The sequence below is a fragment of the Vicugna pacos genome, chromosome 17 (assembly GCF_048564905.1).
Source record: "Vicugna pacos chromosome 17, VicPac4, whole genome shotgun sequence".
Taxonomy (NCBI): Eukaryota; Metazoa; Chordata; class Mammalia; order Artiodactyla; family Camelidae; genus Vicugna; species Vicugna pacos.
In genome coordinates, this window is record NC_133003.1 from 22,149,062 (window position 1) to 22,176,904 (window position 27,843).

A 27,843-nucleotide genomic window follows, 5' to 3' on the forward strand; every position below is an offset into this window, starting at 1 on the left:
AGAAACTTGTTGTTTATCTGATTTGTGTATAGTAGTTATTGCCTGCGAATCTTGAACCTTTGCCCATTTTTGAATCAGGTTGTCTTTTGTTGTTGAGTTTTAGAAGTTTTTTATATATTCTAGTTATGAATCCCATATCAGATATATGGTTTGAAAATATTTTCTACTATTCGTGAGTTGCCTTTTTACTCTGTTAATATCGTTCTTTGAAGGACAAAAGTTTTTAATTTTGATGAAGTCCAATTTGTTTGGTTTTGAGTGACTGTTTTTGGCATCATATCCAAGAGGTCATTGCCAAATCCAATGCATGAAGCTTCCCCCATTTTCTTCTAAGAAGTTTAGATCTTAAGTTTAGGTCTTTAATCCTTTTTTGAGATAACTTTTATATATGGTATTGAGTGAGAGTCCCACTTCATTTATTTGACTGTTCATATCCAATTTTCCTATGACCATTTGTTAAAAAGACTGTCTTTTTCCCGTTGAATGGTCTTGGCACCCTTGTTGAAAATCTCTTGACCATGTATGTAAGGGTTTGTTTCTGGGTTCTCTATTCCATTGTTCAGTATCTGTGTCCTTATACCGATACCACACTTTAAAAAAATTATTATTATTATTATTATTATTATTTTATTATAGTATAGTCAGTTTACAATGTGTCAGTTTCTGGTATACAGCATAATGTTGCAGTCATATATATACATACGTACATTCGTTTTATGTTCTTTTTCGTTATAGGTTACTACAAGATATTGAGTATAATTCTGTGTGCTATACAAAAGGAACTTGTTGTTTATCTATTTTATACATAGTAGTTAGTATCTGCAAATCTGGAACAGTACCATACTGTTTTGGTTACTGAAGCTTTATAGTTAAGTTTTGAAATTGGGACTTGTGAATCTTCCAACTGCGTTCTTTTTCAAGGTTCTTTTGGCTATTCAGAGTCTTATAAAATTCCATATGAATTTTAGGATGGGCTTTGGAATCAGATGGTCTTCAGTTTGTATACTGGCTTTTCCTCATATGAGTTATATTGTTCTGGGGCAGGTCTCTCAACCTGTTTGAGCCTGTTTCATAGTCTGTAAAATGGGGATAGTAGCAGAACTTACCCCCATAGAGGATTGTGATGATTCAATGAGAGAACCCATGTAAAATGTGTAACTGTGGCAGAGTCAGCACTCAGCTATGCTTCTGTTTATTACTCTTGTTTCCGAGAGTAGAAACAGACAGACTCAGGAAGGTCCTTTCCAGCATAATGTTATGATTTTAAACACCTGAGCATAGAGCAGGAGTAATAATATTTAACACATTGTTGCTTTATTTTTTTTAATTTTTTATTTTTTTTACATTTTTTATTGATTCATAATCATTTTACAGTGTTGTGAACACATTGTTGCTTTAAAATTTTTCAAAACTTTTTTAGGCATAATTTATGTATCATAAAATTCACTTATTGTAAGTGTTCCGTTTGATACAATCATGAACACTATTCAGATTTAGAATATTTCCAACACCAGTTTATTCTTAATCTCCACTTGCCACTCTGACTGCAAGTCCTAGCATTCACTGATCTGCTTTCTGCCTCTGTAGTTTTATGCTTTCCAGAATTTTCATATGATTGAAATGATATAATTCATAGTCTTATGTCTGGCTTCTTTAGTGTTTTTTGGGTTCATTCATATTATTGCATTCCTTTTTATGAGTGTATCATATTTATTTACCTATCCACTGGTTAATGGACATTTGGATTCTTTTCAGTTTTTAGCTATTATGAATAATGTTACTGTCAATATAATTACTTCCTATGCATGCTCCTGTTTTCTCCTTATAGTAATCATATGAGGTAGGTACCACTATTACTCCCATTGTGTAGGAGGAGAGCTTTGAGGCATATAGAAGTTAAATATAACTTATCAAGGGTACATGGAAAGCTGGAGTTTTGATTCAAACCCAGGCAATCTGACTCTAAAATATGTTCACTAAGCCAATGGTCTTGAAACCCCTTGAATGACTTAAAAGAATTTAAAAATTTTCCCCCCTAAAATTTAAAAAATTTTGTTTACTACTTGGCACATTTTTAAGTTAGCATCTTAATATTTCTATCATAAATGGCTGCAAAGGATGTATTTTCTGGCATAATGTATATTGCACATGTGCTTTAAATATATATTTGTCAGAACCTTGGAGCTTAATTTGTGGAAAATGTCTACCATGTAATCTAGCTGGCAAATCAAACTTTAAAATCAGTCATGTAGCTAAACCAGAACGCATCAATGGGAATGCAATCCAAATCCCAATAATTTTTTAAATAAACCCTTAAAAATAGTAATAACTAGCATTTACTAAGCATTTGATTTATCATACACTCTTCTAATGAATTTACATTGTCATTTTATCCTGATAACTATGACATAGACATTATCTTTATTTTGATTTTTACAGATAAGTAAACTGAGGCATTTAGTTAAATAACTTGCTTAAGGTCCTGTAGTGTCGCAGAGCCAAGACTTGCTTCCAGGTGGTCTGTCTCTGAACCCAGGCAGAGTATGTCCAGACACTGCACTCTAAGCCTTCGCTGCCACACTGTGCCTGTGTTACAAAACTCACTTTTAAACTAGGAACCTAACTATAATTTGCTGGTGTAAAGGACCAGTTTATAAGAATATTTAAAACCTGGTAAATTTCTATTTGTCAGAAAAAGTGGTTCGAATGAATTATATAAATGTCTCCCTACAGTAATAGTTTAATTTGTACATGAGCTTGAGATTCCTATGGGATAGCCAGGTGGCAGTTTCTGGCAGGCATTTGGACTTTATAGAGGAAGTCTAAGCTGGAGGTGGAGATGTAGAAAGTATAATCATAGAAATGGTAGTTATGGTGGTTAGATTGAGAATGGATAAGATTGTCCAATGTCTTATTCAGCTTGTACTGCCGTAACAAAATACCCTGGACTTAAACAATAGAAATTTATTTCTCACAGTTTTGGAGGCAGGTAAGTTCAAGCTTAAGGTGCCAGCTGATTTGATTCCTAGAAGATCGTCTTGGTTGGCTAACAACTACCTTCTTTTTATTAATTAATTAATTAATTATAACTGAAATATAGTTGATTTACAGTGTTGTGTTAGTTTCTGGTGTACAGCATAGTGATTCAGTTATACACATATATTTTTTCATGTTATTTTCCATTATAAGTTATTACAAGCTATTGAATATGGTTCCCTGTGCTATATACTGTAGGACCTTGTTGTTTTTCTATTTTGTATATAGTAGTTTGTATATGCTAATCTCAAATGCCTAATTTGTCCCTCCCCTTCTTTCCCCTTTGGTAACCAAAAGTTTGTTTTCTATCAGATAGCTTCCTTCTTGCTGTATCCTCACATGGTACAGAGAGACCATCTCTTTTGTCTCTTATAAGAGCATTAATCCAATTCATAAAGGCTCTACCCTCATGATCTAATTACCTCCTAAAGGCTCCCCTCTCCAAATACCATCACACTGGGGATTGGGACTTCAACATAGGAATTTTGGGGCAACACAACAAATGTCAGCCCATAGCACCCAGGGACGGCACATGGATCAAGAACAGTGCAAGGGAACAGTATAGAGCCTAGGAGATTAGCTATATTTGGTGGATATTCATTTATTTATTCAACTCATATTTCAAGGTTTTGTATTGGAGTGCGTGTTTTGCATGAGAGAGACTCTAGTATGTTTACAAACAAAAAGAAATTAGTCAGCAGAGTGGTAACACAGGCCAAAAAAGGACTTAAGTGATTGAGCAAGAATAGATTCTTCAAACTACAGTCTTCAGTGTAGGGGTACACAAAAACATTCCAGGGAGAAGGTGGGCATGCATAGTTTTAAAGGAATCAATATGCAGAACTTCACTTTCCATAAATACCTTTCTTAAGAATGGATCTTATTCCTGGATGTAAGAGCTAAAGCTGTGAAACTCTTAGAAGGAAACACAGAGGGAAAGCTCCTTGCATTAGATTTGGCAATTATCTTAGAGGATATGATACCAAGGGCACAGTCAACAAAAGGAAAAATAGACAAATTGGGCTTCATTAAAATCAAAAACTTTTGTGCTCAAAGAATACTGTCAACAGAGTAAAAAGGCAGCCCACAGAATGGGAGAAAATATTTGCAAATCACATGTCTGATTAAAGATTAATATCCAGAATATATAGAAACCCCCTAAACTCAACAACAAAAAAACAACCTGAATAAAAAAGTAGCCAAAGGACTTGAGTAGATATTTCCAAAAAAGGCTATACGGATGGCCAATAAGCACATGAAAAGATGCTCAACATCATTAATGATTAGGGAAATGCAAATCAAAACCCCTTCACACCCATTAGGATGGCTATTATCAAAAAGCAAAATTACCATGTGATCCAGCAATTCTGCATCTGGGTTATACACCCAAAATAACTGATGCAAGGTCTCAAAGAGATTTGTACACACATGTTCATTATTCACATTAGCCAAAAGATGGAAGTAACCCAACTGCCCATCAATGGATGAATGGATAAACAAAATGTGGTATACACATACAATAGAATATTATCCAGCCTTAAAAAGGAATGAAATTCTAATAGATGCTGCAGATGAAAACATTATGCTAAGTGAAATAAGCCAGTCATGAACAAATATTGTATGATTCCATTAGTATTAAGAGGTACTTAGAGTAGTCATAATCATAAAGACAGAGTAGAATGGTGGTTGCCAAGGACTGGATTAAGATGGGAGTGGGGAGTTTAATGGATACAGACTTTCAGTTTGGCAAGATGAAAAACGTTCTGTGGATGGATGGAAATGATGGTTGCACAGCAGTGTGAATGTACTTAATGTTGCTGAACTGTACATTTAAAACTGGTTGAAGTGGTAAATTTATTTTAATTTTTTTTCTTGTGGTTTTCCACAAATTATTTTCTTTCTTTCTTTCTTTCTTTCTTTCTTTCTTTCTGTACTGGGAATTCAACCCAGGACCTTGTGTGTGCTAAGTGCACACTACCACTGAGCTATACACACCCCTCTGAAGTGGTCAATTTATATGTGTATTTTACAGTTTTTAAAAGTAATTTTTAAAAATGGGTCTTGTTGATTCTCCTTTTCCACCTTTCTTTTCTTACTAACCCTTTCCCACTTTACCAAAAATTCACCTTTCCATTTGAAGTACCGAAGTACACTACTCCAGGGAGGAAACCTTTTAGGACACCAAACAATGTTTATCTCGTCCCCCGTTGAAGGATATTTGGGTTGTTTTCCTTTTTTTTAAGCTATTATGAATAAAGTTGTTGTGAACATTTTTGTACAGGTCTTTTGTTTTCATTTATTTAGATAAAGACTTAGAAGTGGAGTTGCAGGTCATAGGGTAGTATTTCTCAGACCAAATTCTGAAGTGGTTGTACCATTTTGCATTCTTTTGAGTCATATGTGAGAGTTCTGATTGCTGGAAATCCTTGTATATTTGAATTTTGAGTCTTTTTAACTTTAGCAGTTCTAGTGAGTGTGTATTGGTATTTCATTGTGGTTTTAATCTGTTTTCTTTATGATTAATACAAGTGAACACTTGTCAGGTATGTGTCACAAATATTTACTCCATATTCTGTTTGCTTATTCACTTTTTAACAGAGTCTTTCGAAGAACAGGTTTTAATTTTGATGTTTTTCTTTATGGTTAATACTTTATGGATCCTTTAGAGAAGGCTTTGCTGACACCAGGCTCAAAAAGATTTCTCCTATGTTTTCTTTTAGAAGCTTTATAGTTTTAGCTTCTACGTTAATGCAGATCCATTTAATTAACTTTTCAGTGTGGTATGATAGTAAGCAAAGCAAATGCCATCATTGGGAAATTAGGATATGATTCTGGAGAGGGAGCCTGAGAAACTGCTACCACATCCAGGGAAGGTAGCAGGCATGCAAATTCCCCACTCCAGATCTGAGCAAGTCTCTTTTTGAGGTCCTATAATTGGAATGAATAGACTTAAATTTTTTAAAGTGGGAATTTGGGATGGGGCAAGTGTGCTTTCAGCAGCCACTAATTCCAGCTCAGTAGTATAAAGCCACTACTTTTTAAAAACTCATAGTTGAATTTTAGTTGGGTAGGTGCTTACATCAATCCTTGCCTTTTGGTGCCCTCTTGATGCTCTTAACTGAGTGTCCTATAGGGCCCAAAGCATTTATTTTGGGAGAAAAAGAGTTTTTAAAGCAGGATCAGGCTGCTGTATACCACAGCTTAAACTAATGGAATGGGACCCCTGTTTTTACTTTGTTTGCTTTTGGAACTGAAGTCATGATTAAGAAGGATGGCCCTGGGTATTGGTATTATGCTGCTGGAGGTGAATTTCTTGGACCTCTGCAAGATGGACCAGAGAGAAAGCATTTGCCAAGAATGTTTTTATTAATCAAGAGTTAAAGGCAGAGGCGGCTCAAAAATAATCAACTACAATCATAGTTCCAACCATAAAGGCTGCCGACCTACAATGGGGAGGCTTAATTCCAAAACTCACTGGTTGGATTCCAGGAAACCAAAGTCCTTATGTCTGAGGGAGTGTGATTGTAAACCTAAAACTTAAAGGAATTAATGAGAAGGGCATCACTAGAAGTGCAGCCTGTAGCTTAATGTGATGCTTACCATCTCTCAGGACCAGCTCGCCCCTATTCAGCAGCTATTCCTGTGGAATTATTTTTCACTTCAGCCTTCAAAACTCTCATTTGACTATTTACTACTACCACCAAGATCCGCACCTGCAGCAACTTCACCTAGACTTACATCCTAGTCTTCAGAACTGACCCCACAGGGGCCTTTCTACCCACTGCATGTTCACTACCAGCCACAGTTGTGTATGGAATTAATATTTTAGTACCATATATTTTCAGAGTTAGGTGATATGGCAGGTGATTTGTTTATATTCCTTAGTGGATTCTGATTTTCTTGGCTCCTGCCTTGCTGTGTATATCAACCAATATCTTGGCAGGGTTCTGATGAGCTTCAGCATTTAAAGCCTTAACCTAGCATTCAGTTCGTCCCACAGTGCCAGTCCTGCTTTCTGAAAGTGGCCCTGGCTCCTTAAAGTTTGAGAATAGTTTGACATCATTTCAGCCCCAATACCCATAATCATCTGCTTTGCTGGATTAAACTGCATGTCTGTAAGAATTCCAGCTCTCTTGAGGAAAATTTTGGAGGGAACCACTACTGGATGTTTTTTCATATCTTTGGTCCCATTCCCACCAGCAGTGTATGAGAGTTCTAATTCTGCCATATCCTTGCCAACTTACCCTTTTTATTATAGATACCCTAGTGGATGTGAGTGGTACCTTGTGGTTTTGATGTGCATTTCCCTTGCAGGTAATGTTGGACATCTTTCCTGTGCTTATTGGCCATTTTAAAGTATATCATCTCTGGAGAAATGTCTATTCATAGCCTTTGCCCATTTCTTATATTCGACTGTCTTTTTTGTTACTGAGTTATAAAATAGTTCTTTATATATTCTTGATACAGTTTCCTAATCAAATATATGATTTGCACAAGTTTTTTCCCATTCTGTGGGTTATCTTTTCACTTCCTTGATTGTGTTCTTTAAAACACAAAATTAAAAATCTTGATGATATTCAATTTATTTTTCCTTTTGTTACTTGTGCTTTTGGTATCCATCTTATCCAAGAAATCATTTCCTAGTCCAAAGTCATGAAGATTTATGCCTGTTCTAAGAATTTTATAATTTTACATCTTAAAACATTTAAGTCGTTTGATCCATTTGAGTTAATTTTTATACATGAACTGAGGTAAGGGTCCAGCTTTATTCTTTGATATGGGGACACCCATTTGTCCCAGTACCATTTGTTGAAAAGACTGTCCTTTCTTCATTGAATTGCCTTACCACTCTTGTTTAATATACTTGAGCCTAAATGTGAGGGTTTATTTCTCAACTCTCAATTCTGTTACATTGATCTGTGTTTATCCTTGTGCCAGTGCCCCACTGTCTTGATTACCGTAGCTTTGTAGTAAGTTTTAGAATCAGGAAATGTGAGTCCTATTTGCATATATTTAATTAACATAGCTACCCCATTTTTTGAGTTGCATAGTATTTCAGTAGTACAAATATACTCTCTTGAGGTACATTTAGATTGTATAATCTTTTGCTGTTACAAACATTGCTTCACTATGTACCTTTATAAACATGTCACCTTACATTGTAAGTTCCTAGAAGAAATGGAAAGTCAGTGGTAGTATACATTTAAAATTTTGTGAATTCTACAATTTTCCTTATGTTATTGATTTCTAACTTCAACCTGTTTTGATCAGAGAAGATACTTTGTATGGTTGTCTTATAACCATTGTGGCCTAACAAATGGTCCATCATGGAAAATACGCCACATACACTTGAGAAGATGTGATTCTCTTGTCATTGGATGGAGTGTTCTGTATGTGTCAATTAGATGTAGTTGGTTTATTGTGTTAAGTTCTCTATTTTCTTATATTATGTCTGGTCGTTGTATTCATTATTGAAAGTGAGGTTTGAAGTTTCCAGATGTTACAGAACTATTTATTTCCTTCCTTCAGTTCTTTCACTTACTGCTTCACATATTTTGAGGCTCTGTTATTAGATGCATAATGTTATGATTGTTTTATCTTCTTGCTGTATTTTTTAACCTTTAAATGAATATATAATGTCCTTTTTTGTCTTTTGTACCTTTTTTGATTTGAAGTCTGTTTTGTCTGATATCAGAGACCAGCCCCTCCCCCCAAGCTCACATTTGGTTACTATTTGCATGGAATATTTTTTTCTGTCTTTTCACTTTTAACCTGTTTGTGTCTTTGAATCTAAAGTGAGTTTCTTGTATATAGCATATAGTTAGATAATGCTTTTTATCTATTCTGCCAGTCTTTTCTTTTCATTAGAAGAGTTTATACCATTTTCATTTAGAGTGATTACTGATAAGGAGAGACTTCTGCCATTTTGCTGTTATCTATATGCCTTATAGCTTTTTTGTCCTTCATTTCTTCCACTATTGCCTTTAGTGTTTAGTTGATTTTTTTGTACTGAAATGTTTTGATTTATTTCTCATTTTCTTATGTGTACATTCTAAGGGTTAGTTTGTGGTTACCATGGGAATTACATTTAACATCCTATAATAATTTAATTTGAATATATACCAACTTAAGTGCAGTAGCATACAAAACTGCTTCTATTTCCTTCTCTCTGTTATTGATATTACTGATAACATCTTTGTAATTTGTGTCCCTACTGACCTACATTAATAATTGTTTTTTTATGCATTTGTTTTTAAAATCATGTAGAAAATAAAAAGTGGAGTTATAGTAGTACTAGCTTTTATAGTTGCCCTTGTTTTTATCTTTACTGGAGATCTTTATGTCTTCATATGGCTTCAGGTTACTGTTTGACTTCCTTTCATCTCAACCTGAAGAATTCCTTTTAGCATTTCTTGCAGGGTGCATCTAGTGGTAACAATTCCTTCAGCTTTTTGCTTATCAGGAAATGTCTTACTTTCTCATTTTTGAGGGAGAGTTTTGCTAAATATAGAATTCTTTTCCTAAACCATTTCTGTAAGACTATTCCTTGTCATGTATGATCACTTTTCTTTTAGCCTTTGTTCATCTAATGTGTTAACCAAGATTTCCTTGAATGCCAGGAGCTCAAACAGATAAAAACAAACAAAAAACACACCAACAAAAATAGGAGAAAAACAGAAAAATAACCACCTCTCTGTTTTTGCAGATTGGTTCTGTGCTGGGGCACTCCTTCAGCACTTGGCTAGGCTTGCTCTGGGCCTAGAGATCAGCCTGAGGTGAAAGCTTAAAGTCCCTCAGGTTTTCTCTGATTATGTGTCTTGTCTGGGTATGCTTGTGGCTTTCTTAATTTTCCCACATACGAGTTGTTTTGGAATGTCCTAATTTCACAAAGTATTTTCACCCCAGCTTCTCCATAACTGAGTCTGTAGTCTGCTTTGCAGTGCCTGCCGTTCCCCCCACCCCGCCGCAAGAATTCTTGGTTAGGTAAAACAGAGATAGTACCTTGCATCAGTCCTTCATATATCCTCCATACAGATTAGAACAATGTACACAATAATTTACAAATTCACGTTTCCCTTTGGTTTGAGGGAGGGGGCTGGGATCTGGGCTGCCACTGCTAGATGAAAATCACTGCCATGCTAGAGAGGGGATGGGGCAGGGGTAAGTGAAAACACCACAAAACTTTCCTATTATTTTGAGAATGGCTTTTTCTTGATTTGAACTTAAATTTGATTGTTATAAACCTTTGACTGTTTTCTAAAACTCCGACAAAGTTGGTTCAGACTACTTGTTTTTTGTTGTTTCTGTGGAGTCATAAGGATTTGGAGCTTCCTAGTCTGCTGTTTTGCTGATGTGTGGGCTGTGTTTTCACTCTTTTGATAGCGTACTTTGATGCACAAAAGTTTTTCATTTTGATGAAGTCTATTTTATCTTTTTTTTTTTTTTTGGTTCCTTTTGCTTTTGGTGTCATATTAAGAAACCATTGCCAAATCCAACGTCAAGAAAAGTTTGCCTCTTTTTTAGTAGCTGAAGCATAGTTCCTGCGAATGACTTCTCAGCCTGACTTAGGTTACATGCCCATATTCAAAGCAATGACTGTGGTGAGGGTAATAGACTATTCTGATTGACCAGACTGGATAATGTAGGATCAGTCACACGGACTGAGAGTGGTGTTTATGCTAAGGTGCCGTTTCCAAAAAGGAATGTAGAATGGGTGCTGGAAAAACTAATAAATGCTTTATGAAGCATTCTTAGTACACTGAGACTCAGTTAATGGTGCCCTAGAATGCACATTTTAAATTTAAACTATATTTTTCTTGCTATAAATTAATATGTAAAAGTGACTTCCAAAACATATCCCTGCTGATGAGGTCTCTGAAGCCAAGCAGGAGGAAATTGGTTTAGTCTTTACTTCATGTTCCAACGAACTTATTTTTTGTGACTTGTTTTGTACAGATACTGCCATAACCAGAGTTTGGTAGCAGAAAGGATCTACTTATTGGGCCTCTTGACATAGAAAGAGATGTGGGGGGATTCTCGATCTGCTAACAGAACAGGACCTTTTCGGTAAGTCTTAAAGTTAGAATATTGAAATGTCAATATTTTAATGATATATTTATAGTATAACATTTTTGACCTACCATAAAGGGGGATATTTTTGTGTGTGTAGAAATAGCTCTGATTTTTTTAAAAATAGAAACTATTTAAAAAATGTCTAGTCATTTCTAAAGTGATTATGAAACTGAATACCCAGCACGTCAAGTGTTTTGTGTTTTAGCATTTTTTAAACGTTAAAAGGATCCCTAAATTTTTAATTTACATTATTATCTCTTTTAGCAAAGTCGTACATACTTATCTAATAAGGAAAGTTAGCAAAAATGTACATGAATGTTTATAAATGTACACAAAATGTTTCATTAAGTTCACTAATTTATGTCTAAAATCCAGAGCTGTGTCTTTCCTGTGACACATTGTGTTTCAGCTACCATAAAAAGTTCTGAGACAGAAAAATTACTTAGTGCAGTTTTTAAAGCTACATTTCAATTTTTGGGGTTACTCAGTACAAAGTGGAGAAGGTAGTACCATTCAATTGTAAATGAACTTGTAGGGAGTTATTTTTTAATAGCCAATATAATAAACACTGGTGATGGTATTTTAGAAACTTTTGCATTGGGTTTGCAATTAATGAAATGCTATAGGAATGTGATTTTAATGGTTTTAGTTAGTGTATGGCAAAGAAATTTGACCTTTAAAGTTATACATAAAAAATTTATGCTCCAATTGAAATTTATGTTACTAGTAAATTTTCTTTTGGATTGACAGTCTTCAGGATTTTATTGTGTAAATTCAACAGATGTTTCATTTATTATTCTGAAGCTGGGGATTCCAATGAAAAATTTAGGAAGAGAACTAAGTTTAGAAAATTCCATATAATATTTAGTAAAGCTAGTTTCATAAATAAAGGGGTATTTACTTTCTGCTTAGCAATCTTTAAATAAAAGCAATGGTGATGATGCTGGGTATATTTTTCCTTTCAAAATACTAAGGTCTGGATCAGTGGTCAACAAACTACAGCCTGCAACTTGCTTTGTTTTATTGGGACATAGCCATGATCATTTGTTTACAAGTTATCTATGGTTGCTTTTATGTTACAATGGCAGAGTAGAATAGTTGTGACAGAGATTGCAAAGCCTAATGTAATTGCTTTCTGACTTACTATGGAAAAAGTTTGCAGACCCCTACTCTAGATTAGTGGGTTTATATTTGAACATTTTAAAAGCTATCCTTTTTACTTACATTTATGGGTAATTATTTTGTAAGTAAGACTGTTTCCAGTAAGCCTTTAGAAATGTTAGATAACTTTAGCTCTATTGCGTTACTTAAAGATTTTTTTCAGAAAATTTTTTCTTTGACCAATTTATTGTTTAAAATTCTATTTCGCCATCTTAATTTTAGTTTAGATATGTCATTACATGCTATTTTTTAAGATCTTTGACCGGAGGGAGACATAGTTCCTATGTCTTGCATAGTTCCTATGTCTTTGCATAGTTTCCTATGCAAAACTTTTTTTTGTGGGCTAATTTGGGTGAAAAAAGGAGTATCTTACAGAAAAATGATTTTGTATTTCATTTTAACAACTTACCTTCTTAAATTTTTTTTATTTGTTTGGGAATGATTTTTATAGACACTGCTATTTTATACAAATAGAACTGTTTTTTGAATAGTCTACATAAAATACAGTTCTAAGACTCTAGTACAATAAGTTACTCTAGATCTGTTTGATCATCTCAACATAAGGGGGTAAGATAATCTTAAGGTAGTATTCAAAGACAGTGTTGGATGTGTTCTCTTCAGAGAACATGGAGATTTAGATTACCTCATCACTCATCCCATGAGTGTCTGCTGAGGCATAAGTTTTCCTGCAAGCGAACCATTGGGATTTGAATGATTTAAAATATAGGAGACACTAGAATTAGTAATAATGTCTTAATTGTAGTGTTAAATTGTATTACTTATGAAGAACTTCTAAATGTTATTCTCTTATGATGAACCCGATAGACATAACTAATGTTAATGGAAGCTAATGAAAGTCATCATGTTCTGAAAATCCATTAAATATGCATCATTCTACTGTTTGGGTTACTATTGTTAAATTCTTATTTAAGAAAGGGTTTGGCATTGTAACTTTGTCTTGAACTGAGTGACTCAAAATCAGTTGTCTATTGAATCTCTCTATAATGGTGTAGTCTGAGCTCAGAAGGGTCATGTAAAAGAATCTATATATTCTGGGAGGAAAGAACTGAGTTGGACTTGATCTCCTAATACTTTTGTTTTACTTGTAAATAACAAGTAAACTTCAGATCATTTCTTGTTTTCCTTTTTCATATCCTTCCTTCCCCTCCCCTCCCCTTCAAGCTCAGGATCCTAGGTACCTAATTGCCTATTTAAATTCCCTAGTCTTTTACAAAAGTCAAAGGTATAAAATGGCCTGGAGGTTAGGCAAAGGGAGGAAGCTGGGTAGTATAAAAGATTGGGCCAGTTCTCCTTTATCTCCTGAGTTCTGTGAACTGAGACTGTCAATTTAATACTATGCTTATTTTAAAAAATATTTTATTACCATGCAAAATTAGATGAGGCATTAGAATTTGGAAAATCAGCTTCTTCATTTGGGACCTGGAGACGCTTGAATGCTTGAAGGCCTAATGCTCTTTCTAGGTCCCTTTCAGCATTAAGCTCCTGGATGCTGTTGCTTGGTTTAGTTGACTTGCACATGGTTTGTGGCATGGTTCATGCTGCCTTCTGAGAGTAGTTATAATAATGGGTGAGAGCGCTTCTAGGTGGTGCCCCTGTAGAACTGGGATTTAGATGCAGCCAGGGCTGATGCTCATCTGGTAAACACTGGTATGCTCCTACTGGTGATTTACAGCCAGTGTTTCTTAATTTCGGGCCTGCATCCATTGTGATTGGGTGGTGTCCATACTGTATCTGTAATAAAATATTTTAGAATGTTAGTCCTATATGCAGCAATGAGAAAGACACCTCCTAAAGCTTACTGTACAAAATTTAAAGTGCATTGATTTTTCTGATGTATAGGAATCATCATGTTGATCTTGGATTTCTAAGTTCCCTGGCTGTAGGAAATGGAAATTTTTGTAGCTTGTCACCGTTGCTAGCTTATCTGGTGTTGCGGATTTTCCCTGTTGCAGGACTGAGTGAAAGCTTTTTCTGCAGCAGTCATGTTGAAAACCTTGTGTTGACTTTCCTCGTGTTCTGAAATGGGAGCATAAAAGTTTACTCCGCCACTTCGTCTTTAAAATAGCAAAACATTGCTGTTTTCTTCAGATCTAGGACCTTGTTACAGAACTCTGCCAAAAAAAAAAAAGTGTTTACAGAAGAATGTGCCTTGATTAGAGAAGAATATGCTGGTGTGTAGATTTCAAACTCTCTGGACAATATGAATAACACTGTCTTTGTTTCTACAGTGGGAGCCAAGAAGAAAGGTTTGCTCCCGGGTGGAACAGGGATTATCCTCCTCCTCCCTTTAAGAGTCATGCTCAAGAGAGACACTCTGGCAACTTTCCTGGCAGAGATTCACTTCCCTTTGATTTCCAGGGGCATTCAGGGCCTCCCTTTGCAAATGTAGAGGAGCATTCTTTCAGCTATGGAGCTAGAGATGGACCGCATGGTGACTATCGAGGAGGGGAGGGACCTGGACATGATTTCAGGGCGGGAGATTTTTCATCTTCTGATTTCCAGAGCAGAGATTCATCACAGTTGGACTTCAGGGGTAGGGACATACATTCTGGGGATTTTCGGGATCGAGAAGGACCACCTATGGACTATAGGGGTGGTGACAGTACTTCTATGGATTATAGAGGTAGGGAGACATCTCACATGAACTACAGAGACAGGGATGCTCCCACTGTTGACTTCAGAGGTAGGGATGCTCCTCCGTCTGACTTCAGGGGCCGGGGCACTTATGATTTAGATTTTAGAGGCCGGGATGGATCCCATGCAGATTTTAGGGGAAGAGATTTATCTGATTTGGATTTCAGGGCCAGAGACCAGTCCCGTTCTGATTTTAGGAATAGAGATGTGTCTGATTTGGACTTCAGGGACAAAGACGGAACACAGGTGGACTTTAGAGGTCGAGGTTCAGCTACTAGTGATCTAGACTTTAGGGACAGAGATACACCACATTCAGATTTCAGAGGTAGACACCGGTCCAGGACTGATCAAGATTTCAGGGGCAGAGAAGTGGGACCTTGTATGGAATTTAAAGATAGGGAAATGCCCTCTATGGATCCAAATATTTTGGATTACATTCAGCCCTCTACACAAGATAGAGAACATTCTGGTATGAATGTGAGCAAGAGAGAAGAATCCATACATGACCATACAACAGAAAGGCCTGCTTTTGGCATTCAGAAAGGAGAATTTGAGCATTCAGAAACAGGAGAAGGAGAAACACAAGGTGTAGCCTTTGAACGTGAGTCTTCATCAGACTTTCAGAACAGCCAAAGTCCACTTCAAGACCAAGACAAGTCACAGCTTTCTGGAGGTGAACAACAGAGTTCGGATGCTGGTCTGTTTAAAGAAGAAGGTGGTCTGGATTTTCTTGGCCGGCAAGACACTGATTACAGAAGCATGGAGTACCGTGATGTGGATCACAGGCTTCCAGGAAGCCAGATATTTGGCTATGGCCAGAGCAAGTCTTTTCCAGAGGGCAAAACTTCCCAAGATGCCCAGCGGGACCTTCAGGTAGGTTAATAGAGTGGATTGCTTTTTTGATTTTTGCTTTTTCATAAGGCTTTTCTGAAGGATGAAATGTGGAGTCCTGGGTCTCACCTTGTATAATCTTTAAAAAGCCAAATTTATATTCAAGAATGTAATGTACATCTCTAGAGAAAGGGCCCTCAGTTCAGATCATGTTTTTGATGTATGTCTCTTCATTATTTTGCTTGATGGTGCTGATTTAAATGCCTTGGAATAATTCAGTTTGAAAGTATTTGTCTTTGGGAGTTGGTTCTCTCAACTCTTGCGTAGTCAGGCCTTGTGGCTGCTTAGGTTCATTTTCTTATTTAAATTCGTTTAGAGAATACCTAGAAGTCTTCCCCTTGTCATGAGGAGGTGATGTTAATGTTGCAAGTTTTCTCTTGCAGCTAATTTAACTTACTTAAATGTTGAATTTCTGTATGTATAATATATAATCTATTGTATATATAATCTAAGCAAGGAGAATTGTGTTTTCACTTGCACAATGAAAATATTATTTTTAAAAACAGGTTTTACCTCTCTCTATTGAAGTTTCTGTTATTTTGGACAGTAATTCTAAAACATGCTAACCAAATAATGGGTTTTGAGAAAGAGTCATATAATTTATTTTTCAAGTCAGGACACTTTCAAGAGTAAAAGAGTATGCTATTGATAATTATGCCAGTGTAATAGGCATAACTGAAAGCTGTGGTCACTTAGTTATAGGAGACTTCTTCTTAAAAGTTAAATTCTTTTTATGCTGTTGAAATGAAGGAGAATCAGAGCTGAAACTTGTGAATATGGAAAATGCATATTTCTTTAAATTGTACTGTTAAGTTGTATGGTAAGATGACACCTTTTGACCTTGTTCTGGAATTTGTTTATAGATGACATCTTTGATAACTGACATCTGGATTTGTTTGTTGCTATTTTCTCATTCAGGAAAAGAAAATTCTAGTTTTGAGAATCTAGTTGGGTTTTTTTCTGTTTATAAAAGTCCTATTCAAGTGTTGTTTCTCCTAACACTCTGCTTTACTGTTTCAAGATTCCCTCAGTGAGCATGGGTCTTAGCACACTTGTCATCTAATGATTTAAATCAAATTTTGTAACTCAGAAAAATAGAAAAAATTACAATTTTTCATATCTTCATATGATGCAAGTCATTCTGACTTTTAATCCTGAGTATCTATACTTCATGTTCAGTTACATTTTGTATACTAACGTATATATGAAATAATTTTTATTCTGGATTCAAGGATCAAGATTATAGGACTGGCGCAAGTGAGGAGAAACAAAGCAAGCTCATTCGATTAAGTGGGGTGCCTGAAAATGCCACAAAAGAAGAGGTAAGGGTCTTTGTTTTCTTTTTCTTACTCCTTTTTTTTGTTAAAACTTTTTTTAACTTTTTATTTTGAAAAATTGTAGATTCACAGGAAAGTGTGAAGAAATGTTCAGAGAAATCTTGGGTAGCCTTCATCCAGGCCCCCACCAGTGTTAACATCCTGTATTATTACAGTACAGTAGCTAAACCAGGAAATTGGCTTTGGTACAATCCATAGAGCTTATTTGTATTTTACCAGTTATACACGTACTCACTGAAGTGTGGTTTGTAAAAAAAATTATGACAAATGTTTGCTGTCCTCGGACTTGATAATCATCCTTTAGAGAATAATCCAGGAGGGAGGGTTGGAGTGCATACGTAAAGATGCAGTTTATTTATAAGAGTAAAAACTGGGAGCTGTCTAACTCCTCAGTGTTAAAGGACTGGCTGACTAGATTATGGATGACCTTAAGGGAGAACTTAGAATATTACAACAACAAGAGCAAATAGTACTTACTCTGTTAGGCACTGTGATGCTTACAAGCATTAGTTCATTTAGTTATCATGACATCCTATGAAATAGGTACTCTTTATTCATTCACTCCAAATATTAAGCACTACTGTATGCCAAACAGTGTTCTAGGCATCAAGTGATATATCAGTGAACATTATAAAGTCACTGCTTCCATGGATAATAAAAAAAGTAAGCAAAAAAAAAAAATTCAAGCAATGATAAATGCTCTGAAAAAAAAACTCTAAAGTTTAGGGATTACAGCATCACTGGGGTAGGGGCTTTTTTAGACTGGGTAGTTGTGGAAAACATCACTGAGGAAGTGACATTTGAACCCAGGCCTGAATGCAAGTGAGAGAACAGTCCATTTGAAAATGGGTGAAAGAACTGACTAGGCTGAAGGAGTTCAAGTGCCACAGCCCTGGACTGGAAAGAGCTCAGTTCATTATCTTATGTTTAACAGATGAGAAACTGGGCACTGGAAAGTTACACAGCAAGTGAGCGGAAGAGGCTTAGAATATAGGCAGTCTGATTTCAGAGCTTAGCTCTTAAGGTTATGCTTTTCTGTCTTTTTTTATGTACTTGGGAATATTTGAATAATTATATTCTATTCATTCAACAGGTTTTGAGTGCCTGAAGTGTAAATAGCTTAATTTTGCCTTTGCAGAGTAATCATAGCTTTAAATTATGTAGGATAAAAACCACTAAGGAAATAAAATGATCAGTATTTGATTATGATGTGTATCATTAATGTACATACCATGTTCTTGCAGATTCTTAATGCCTTTCGGACTCCTGATGGCATGCCTGTAAAGGACTTGCAGTTGAAGGAGTATAACACAGGTGAGTTTCACGACTTGCATGTGGCCTTGGGTGAGGAAGGGCCTATATCAAATATCTGCATCTTGTGCTATTCAAAATTCTTTTTAAGAAACCACAATTAAGATTTCCAGAAGCTCCTGTTGATGCCTTCAAATAACAGCCAGCTTTAGTCTTAGCATGGTTCTTTGTGGATATTTGTCCACACATGGGTGATGAGGATTCATGTTCCAGTTCTTCTAAGTGCCTATGAGATATAAAGTGAGTGTTGCAGCATTTGTCCCCAAATATATTTTATATAATTAAATTGTTAAACTTTCTACTTTTGTTCTTCATGCTGGTGGAATATTTACATTTGAGCCTGGTAGGATTTTCATCTTACTATAGGTAAAATTTTACATTTCATTGTTTCAGCATGGAATTTTGAACTTTCTAGAGAAATTGGGCAAATTAGTTGTTTCTTGAATTTTCAGCCTTGTTCTTAGAACAGAGTCCTGTAACAGCTATTTTGTTGAAATCCATGAATTGATCCAGGAGGGCTTTCTTTTTGACCTCTGTACTGTGATCTGAACTGAAGATTAAACTTTTCGGAATATCCTCCTAGTATTTTTCAGTACCAAGTTTGGTCAGCTCCTTCAAATCTTATTACAGAAAAAGTAGTCAAAAGTGAAATGCCAAGCCCTCAAGGTATTGGAATAATATTTTTAGGACTACACAACATGAAATGGTTTAAAAACAAAGGTAATTTTTAAGTGATCTATTTTGCAGAATTTTAAATTGAGGAAAGCAGAGTATTAATCTTTTTACAAAACTTTAAATTTCAGTAACTCCAGTTAAAGAACTTTTTGTTAAGAGTCATATTTTTGAGGATATAGTTTACTTTTAAACAGTTTACCATGGAATAAACATTTTTGCATTAACTAGATAGCTTCTTCTGATTGGTTTTGCAGAGGCAAACTATCCACAAAAGTAAGTGTGCTTGAAATAGTCTGGTGCTTGTGTTAAGTACAGAAATTTTTTTCTGTAATTTGACAGCAAACTCAGAGGCATTATTTCTCAGAAAGCTGATTATATCTTTGTTTTAAATGTGTCAACTCTGAATTTGTGGAAACATGACTAAGAGTAGTTATGCTGTTGTTCTTGCACACCATTTTTGGGAGGGGAGCATGTGTCTCTTTTTTTAAAAACTTGAAGTGTAGTTGATTTATAATGTATTAGTTTCAGATGTACAGCAAAGTGATTCAGTTATATATATATATATATATATACACACACATATACATATATATATTCTTTTTCAGATTCTTTTCCATTATAGGTTGATGGATATTGAAAATAGTTCCCTGTGCTATACAGTAGGATCTTATTTATATATAGTAACATGTTTGTATTAATCCCAAACTCCTAATTTATCCCTCCCTGCCACCCCTTTCCCCTTTGGTAACCACAGTTTGTTTTCTGTATCTGTGAATCTATTTCCAGTTTTTAAATAAGTTCATTTGTATCTTTTTTTTTTAATTCCACATATAAGTGTTATCACGTGTTGTTTGTTTTTTCTCTGTCCTACTTACTTCACTTAATATGATAATCTCTAGGTCCATCCATGTTACTACAGATGGCATTATTTCATTCTTTTTTATGGCTGAGTAATATTCCTGTGTGTGTGTGTGTGTGTGTGTGTGTGTGTGTGTGTGTTTGTACACACCACATCTTCTTTGTCCATTCATCTGTTAATGGATATTTCGGTTGCTTCCATGCCTTGGCTATTATAAATACTGCTGCTGTGAACATTGAGGTGCATTTATCTTTTTGAATTAGAGTTTTCTTAAGATATATGCCCAGGAGTGGGATTGCTGGATCAATCAATTTTAAGGATTGCTGGATCCTTAAAAAACTAAAAACAGAGTTTTTAGTTTTTTAAGGAACCTCCATACTGTTCTCCATAGTGGCTGCACCAATTTACATTCCCACCGACAATGTAGGAGGGTTCCATTTTCTCCACACCCTCTCCAGTACTTGTTATTTGTATACTTTTTAATAATGGCTGTTCTGACTGGTGTGAGGTGATATGTCATTGTAGCTTTGATTTGCATTTCTCTAGTAATTAGCGATGTTGAGCATCTTTTCATGTGCTTACTGGCCATCTGTATGTCTTTGGGAATGTGTCTGTTTAGGTCTTTGCCCAGTTTTTGATTAGATTGTTAGTTTTTTTGCCATTAAGCTGTATGAGCTGTTTGAATATTTTGGAAATTAATCCCTTATCAGTCACATCATTTGCAAATACTTTCTCCCATTCTGTAGATTGTCTTTTTGTTTTGTTTATGGTTTCCTTTGCTGTGCAAAAGCTTTTAAGTTTAATTAGATCCCATTTGTTTATTTTTGCTTTTATTGCGTTATTGCATTGGAGACAGATCCAAAAAAATATTGTTGTGATTTATGTCAGAGTATTCTGCCTATGTTTTCCTCTAGGAGTTTTAGACTATCTGGGCTTATATTTAGGTCTTTAATCCATTTTGAATTTACTTTTGTATATTGTGTTAGAGAATGTTCTAATTTCAATCTTTTACATGTAACTGTCCAGTTTTTCCAGCACAACTTATAGAAGAGACTATATTTTCTCCATTGTATATTCTTGCCTGCTTTGTCTTAGATTAATTGATCATAAGTGCACGGGATTGTTTCTGGGCTCTCTATCCTGTTCCATTGATCCGTGGGCCTGTTTTTATGTCAGAACCATACTGTTTTGATTACTGTAGCTTTATAGCGTAGTCTGAAGTCAGGGAGCATGATTCCTTCAGCTCTGTTCTTTTTTCTCAAGATTGTTTTGGTTATTTGGAGTCTTTTTGTTTCCATACAAATTAAACAATTTTTTGTTCCAGTTCTGTGAAAAATGCCATTGGTAATTTGATAGAGATTGCATTGACTCTGTATATTGTCTTGGGTATGGCCATTTTAACAATAATGATTCTTCCAATTCAAGAACATGGTATGTCTTTTCATCTGTTTATGTCGTCTTCAGTTTCTTTCATCAGTGTCTTACAGATTTCAGAGTACATGTCTTTTGCCTCCTTTGGTAGGTTTATTCCTAGGTATTTTTTTTTTAACATTTTTTATTGATTTATAATCATTTTACAATGTTGTGTCAAATTCCAGTGTTCAGCACAATTTTTCAGTCATTCATGGACATATACACACTCATTGTCACATTTTTTTCTCTGTGAGTTATCATAACATTTTGTGTTTATTTCCCTGTGCTCTAGGTATTCTTTTTGATGCAATGGTAAATGGGATTGTTTTCCTAATTTCTTTTTCTGATATTTTGTTGTTAGTTTATAGAAATGCACAGATTTCTGTCATACACACTTTCTTAATTTACTGTTAACTTTGGGAATTAAAAGTAGAATTTATAAGCTGCAATTGCTTTTTAAGCCATAGGGCAATAATTTCAGCTTTGATCTTGTTTCACAAACTGCTTTCATTAAGTATTGATATTTTTAGGAAATGAGATATGTCTTGATGTTTAAATAGCAATTTAAAATCTTCATTTCTTTAGTTTTTATTAACTTTGTTTGTATTGTCAGATTTATTAGCAAAGTAAAACTCACATTAATGTATGAGGTCCACAGAGGAATTTCTTAAATTTGCTGGCTATGGTAGCTATTAAAATCATAATTGAAAAAAATAAAATAAAATCATAGTTGGCAGACTAAAGGTATTGATAGACATATGAAATCATTCAGGATGGTGGTTAAAAAAATAATCAGCTTTCAAAATGCAGCCTTTTCTTGACACTTTATTATATAAAGTGATAGTCTAAGAAAAAAATATATATACATGTATGTATATATACTTTTCTAGATTGAAAAGATTGGGTTACCAGTCCTGTGTTAATCCATATAACAGCACTGTGTGGCAAGTAGAATGAACTTTTGAAATTATCTGATCATGTTACTCCCATGTGTAAAACCCTCCAGTGCCCTTCCACCTCACTTTGAAGAAATTCCCAACTTCTTGTTCTGACTTATAAAGTCCTGCGTGAGCTTGCCCTTGGCTGTTGGTCTGACCTCATCCCACACTTCTCTCTGCCTTTCTTATTATGCTCTAGCCACACAGCTAGACTTCTTTCTCTGTTAGAGCCTTTGCACTGCTCTTGCTTCTGATCCTCACTTGTCTTTTGGGGTTTAATTCTTCGCTTCAGCTTCACTTCTCAGAGGCCTTGCTTCATCATCCAGTCTAAAATCACTCAGTCATTTTTTGTCATACCTTGGTCCATCATCATAGAATCTGTCGCTTTGATAATTTTCTCAGTGGTTTTGTGTATCTTATTCCTTCCACTAGAGTTAGCTCCGTGACAGCAGCAGCCTTATCTGTGTTTTCCCTTCCTGTTTTCCTGGTTCTTGACACTCTGTCTGGCCCTGATCTGTTCCTAGTATGCATGGAATGAATAATGTGGTGTATATGGAGTGATATGTATGGTGAGCAGCTGTGGTCTGGGCAAACAAACTGAGGGTATTTACATACAGTGGAATACTACTCAGCAATAAAAATGATGAAACTATTCATGGAGGTAACATCATGGCTGAATGTCAAAGGCATTATGCCAAGTGAAAGAAACTAGACTCAAAGGCTGCACACTGCCATAGAAAGAAGCAAAGTTCTAACACATGCTACAACTTGGATGAGCTTTGAAAGCATTATTCTCGGTGAAAGAAGCCAGACACAGAGACCACATACTGTCTGATTCCGTTTATATGAAATATCCAGAATAGGCATATCCATAGAGACAAAAAGCACGTTGAGCAGTTTGGTAGTTGACAGGGGCTGGAGAAGAGGGAAATAAGGAGTGACTGCTTAATGGGTGTAGAGTTCCCCTTTGGGGTGATAAAAATGTTCTTCTGGAACTAGATAGTGGTGATGGTTGCAAAGCACTGAATATACTTAATGTCACTGAATTGTATACTTTTTATGTTCTGTGTATTTGACCATAACTTTTTTTAAAAGATTACATACTGTATGATTCTATTTATATGACATTCTGGATAAGGCAGAATTATAGAAATAGAAAATAGTGGTTACCAAGGTATTAGAGGAAGAGTTGACTGTAACGTGGAAACATGAGGGAATTTGGGGACATAATGGAACTTTTATATATTGATTGTGGTAGTGCGTATCAATGTTAAATTCACTGAAGTTGGTAACTATTTGGTTATGTAAGAGGATATCCTTATTCTTGGGAAATACACACTGAAGTTTTTAGGAGTAAAGGACTATGATGTATGCAGTTTTCTCTCATGTGCTTTAAAAAAATATTGGGTGTATATGGAGAAGGGAGGAAGAGATTAGTAATAATACAATAGATACAACAAAATGTATCAAGAGATGATTCTGGTAACAGGCATATGAGTGTGTTCTTTGTATTATTCTTGTACTTCTTTTTGTAACTTGGAAATTATTTCCAATAAAAATTTGAAAAACTGACATAAAGCTGATCTATTTTATTTTTAAACAATCAGCAGAAATCTTGCAAGATAAAGACTACAATGAACATCTTCTGTCAACAAATTGTAGAGCAGAGGTTCTCAAAGTGGGTCTTGGACCAGCAGTGTCAGCACTGCCTCAGAACTTGTTAGAAATACAAATTCTCAGACCCTCTTTTAGACCTTCTGAATCAGAAACTCTGGCTGTGGGGCCTACCAGCCTCTGCGTTAACAAGCCCTCCATGTGATTTTTGATACACCCTGAATTGTGAGAACCACTGCATTAGATTGACTGTTTATATTCTTAATTCTAGAATTTTTTTGCAGAGTTTAAAATAGACTTGGTAAGCAAGTGGACCTTCTGTAAATAGAAGAGGCTAATACTTATGTACTATAGGAGCCCATGGCAAGGCCTTGCCTACCTGATACCAGTGCTGCTATACAAATCTGAGGCAGAAGCTGGAGTAGTGTTGATGTTATTTTGTGTTCCTAATTGTTCTTTCTATTTATGTAGCATACTTCCTCCAGAGATCTTGGGATGGTTGTAGATGTTCTCATTCTCACAGTGTTTCTCTAACATAAGAATGCAGACTGAATTGCTCTTGGTTTTTAGATGGACTTGAATATTGTACAATATAAAGCTTGCTGTGATTTTTTTTTCCAAGAGAATTTGTATCCTTTAGTCAAAAAATTATGTTTCCTCATAAGTCTCCTACATAGAAAGTAGCTCTCCAGAGTAAACTGAAGTGCTACAGAATTATTTTAGTACTACTTTGTTAACTAGTGTCAGAAAGTTAGAAGGTTAATGTGTGGTGTTAGCAGGAAGGAGCAGTGTCTTGCTTTGATTCTGTCAGTGTTCGTATAATGAATGGACCCAGTTTCTGTGGCCCTGGGAAGGAAATTTCTTCTTAGGGAGGGAGCATTTGCAATGACCAAGTCACTTAGTCTTGTATCCTAGCATTTTGGGTATATTGAAAGTGACATTGTATCAGAGGCCCTCCACATTTATTTAGGGTAACAAGCTCATATCTTTCATTTTTCACAACTGAAATGGTTTGAGTTTTTACCTCTATGTTGATAAAACAGAAGTACCATCCTTAAGAAAAGAAGGAAAAACCCTGAGAGGATCTTTCAGTTTAGGGGCAGAAATGCATTGTGAAATGGATTGACACTGATGATTCAAAACATGCATGGTTTATGGTATCCCAAATGGAGTAGTATCACTTAGAAAAAAAGTAATTAGTTGGAAAATGCAAATATACATTCTTGCTTTATTTTTGCATTTACAGAATAGACAGGTAAAAACTTTAGTTGTTAGGGAAAAACTGATCATAGGCTAATCAGAAAATATCACATTTACTTGTCACATCTCTAAAACTGCAGAAGATGTTTTCAGCAGTCTTACTGGGTTTGGTACCACATTTGGGGAGGGTGTTTACAGATGAGCCTTAAGGAAAAGTGGCTGAGCTTTAAAAATAAGAATGTCTGGGAAGGCAAGAGGCACTTTATAGGGCTGGTTGAGTCTTGTGGAGGCAGTGGAAGGACTCTGTGACTGAGTGGAGAACTATACACCTGGAGAAGAATCCCATGATGCGGTACTGGAGGGATCAGGTGAATCTTGGGAGAGGTGCTGGAATTGGGTTAATCTTAGTCATCTTTGGAATTATCTAGGGATTTGCCTTATTTCATTTTTAAAGTTTCCCACCCCAAAGACTTTGAATAGAAGGTCCTATTAGAGAGTATGGGTGTTTTGTTATCCTTACCCTCACTTTGAGAGATTACCTTGGTGTAGACCCTGGGAGTGGACAACTTGGTACCATGAACAGAGACATCAGCGAGTTGTCGCTGATAATAATGTGTTCTGAGCCTTGTTAAATGGTGTGGTGCAGAACAGGTGCCCACTGGACTATTGGGGAAATGCTAGCTTGAGGTCCCTGTAGACTTTATGGGAGCAGTGAGGCACTAAGTTTTAGTGTCTCAGGGAAATTTGAGTTTAGTTCTGTTAGCTAGTGAGGGGAGCAGTTGCCTAAGAGGATCAGTCATGTTTTCAGGCTTGGTCGGGGATGGGCACTTTTGAGGGTTTGTTACTGACTTTAAAGTAGACTGTTGCTGACTGTTTTGGAAAGCAAGACTTCAGAATGACTGGTTTTATTTAATCTTTTTCTTTGGAATTGTTAACTTTCCTGACACTTAAGATGAAACTCATTTTTTCTCTGGAATTTGACTCATTCTTCAATTAAAGCTTCCTTGTTGAAATCCCTTAAGTTAGCAAGGATGGTTAGTGGTAATATGCAGCTCTAGTGGAAAGTTGTAATATTATTGTTGACTTTTATTGGGCTCCCTGCATCCTACCTTTCCTTGGGGCTTTTGGGTATAGAGTTTTGGGTATAGGATCTGAGAATGGAACATCCTTCACAACTTCACTACCCAAGGCATCACTTTATTCAGGAACAAGGACCACCAGCTTGACACTTTTTCCTTGGTAGACTATGTAGCATTGGAGGTCTCTACCTAAGCCATACATAATATCTGGAGGTAGAACTGATAGCTGTTTTGAGACTATAGCATGACAATGATGAGCAGATGACTTAATTGGCAGGTTATATTCTCTTCTCCAGAACTATTTGGCTGAGATGGACTTTGCCTCTCTGCGATGTGGAAGGTGTTTGAACTCTGTGTATATCCCTCTATCAGTTCTCTGCCTTTCTGAGTTCCTTTCTCTTTAGGTAGGATTGCCCCTGGTTTCTGATTTGTCTTTTTGGCCAAATGCTCAGGTGGCTTTGACTGAGTCTTCTAGGTTGTATAAGGCTATCTGGGGCTTCCTGTGCCTTTTGGTGGTTAGGAGAATTTACTGAAGAGTTTTTTCTGATAGAGTAGCAAGAAGAAAAAGGTCATTAATCAGCCTGCATAATGCGGGGGGCCACTTGACTCGCAGCTTCAGTCCAGAGAAGAAGAGTCATTTATACAATTATCTTCAATAGGAAGCAGATAGAAGCCATCCATAAAAACTGTTTACAAGATTTGAAATACATTGGCTTCTTCCTTTAACTTTCCCCTTGTAAAACATCTGATTTGTGCTCACCTTTTCTAGCTTACATTCTCTACCCTCAGAATGTAAACTAAAGCAGTTTTTACCTGCTTCCATCGTTCTTACATGGTTTTCACTTAGGTCTTCTATCTAACTTAAATATAAGCCTTTTAGGAACTAGATAGTGGTAATGGTTACACTAGTTTATTAATATACCGCTGAATTGTACACTTTAAAAGGGTGCATTTTATGGTATGTGAATTATATCAATTTTTTAAAGTAAGCCTTTTTGAAAATTGGTTGACAAGTCATATAAAATTAATTTCTTAAAAACATTTTCATGAGTATAAAGAATATTTACAGAATTTCAACACAGATATAAATGGCCTACTGACTGGTACTTATACCTTCCTAGTGGAGCTCATAATTAGTTGTCTCTAGTCTCAGTTCAGTTCATTATGCAATGCATAGGAAATGCTAAATTTTCATCTTTTTAAGTAAAACAGCATTCTAACCTAGAAAAACTTGTGATTCATTCTTTGGTGTTACCACCAAATATGTGCCATTCTGACTAGTGTATGGCTTTATCTTAGAAGCTATTGGACAGTATTATTGTTTATTGATTCATTCATCCAACCAATATACATGAATGTTGAGATTCAGAGTTTATACTGGTGAACACAAGCAATGTAATCGTTGACTTTAAGGAGCTTCAGTTTTTGTAGGAAATAGGTATCTGTTCTTCTTCTGAATATGCCACAGTATCTTATAATTCAGTTTTTATAAAGGGATCTGGGGGTTCTCATGTATCACAGGTCTTTTTGGCTGAAAGTTTAAAGAATTTACTACTCTGGTAACTTGATGGAAAGTATTTGGTCATTTCTAATCCTAAGGT

At 35.7% G+C, this 27,843-nt stretch overlaps 1 protein-coding gene across 9 annotated transcripts in view; it reads left to right on the forward strand.

Annotated features, from left to right (window-relative positions):
- Positions 1-27,843, forward strand: part of RBM6 (RNA binding motif protein 6) — an 88,073-nt gene that overhangs the window by 3,027 nt on the left and 57,203 nt on the right. For 8 of the 9 annotated variants that reach the window (XM_072941308.1, XM_072941311.1, XM_072941310.1 and 5 more), the window contains 4 exons: positions 10,993-11,103; positions 14,520-15,798; positions 17,049-17,138; positions 18,398-18,467. In XM_072941308.1, the coding sequence (XP_072797409.1) occupies positions 11,060-11,103; positions 14,520-15,798; positions 17,049-17,138; positions 18,398-18,467 (1,483 nt within the window). In that variant the 5' untranslated portion in view covers positions 10,993-11,059. The remainder of the gene's footprint in view (positions 1-10,992; positions 11,104-14,519; positions 15,799-17,048; positions 17,139-18,397; positions 18,468-27,843) is intronic. The other variant, XM_072941314.1, reaches the window with a different exon arrangement.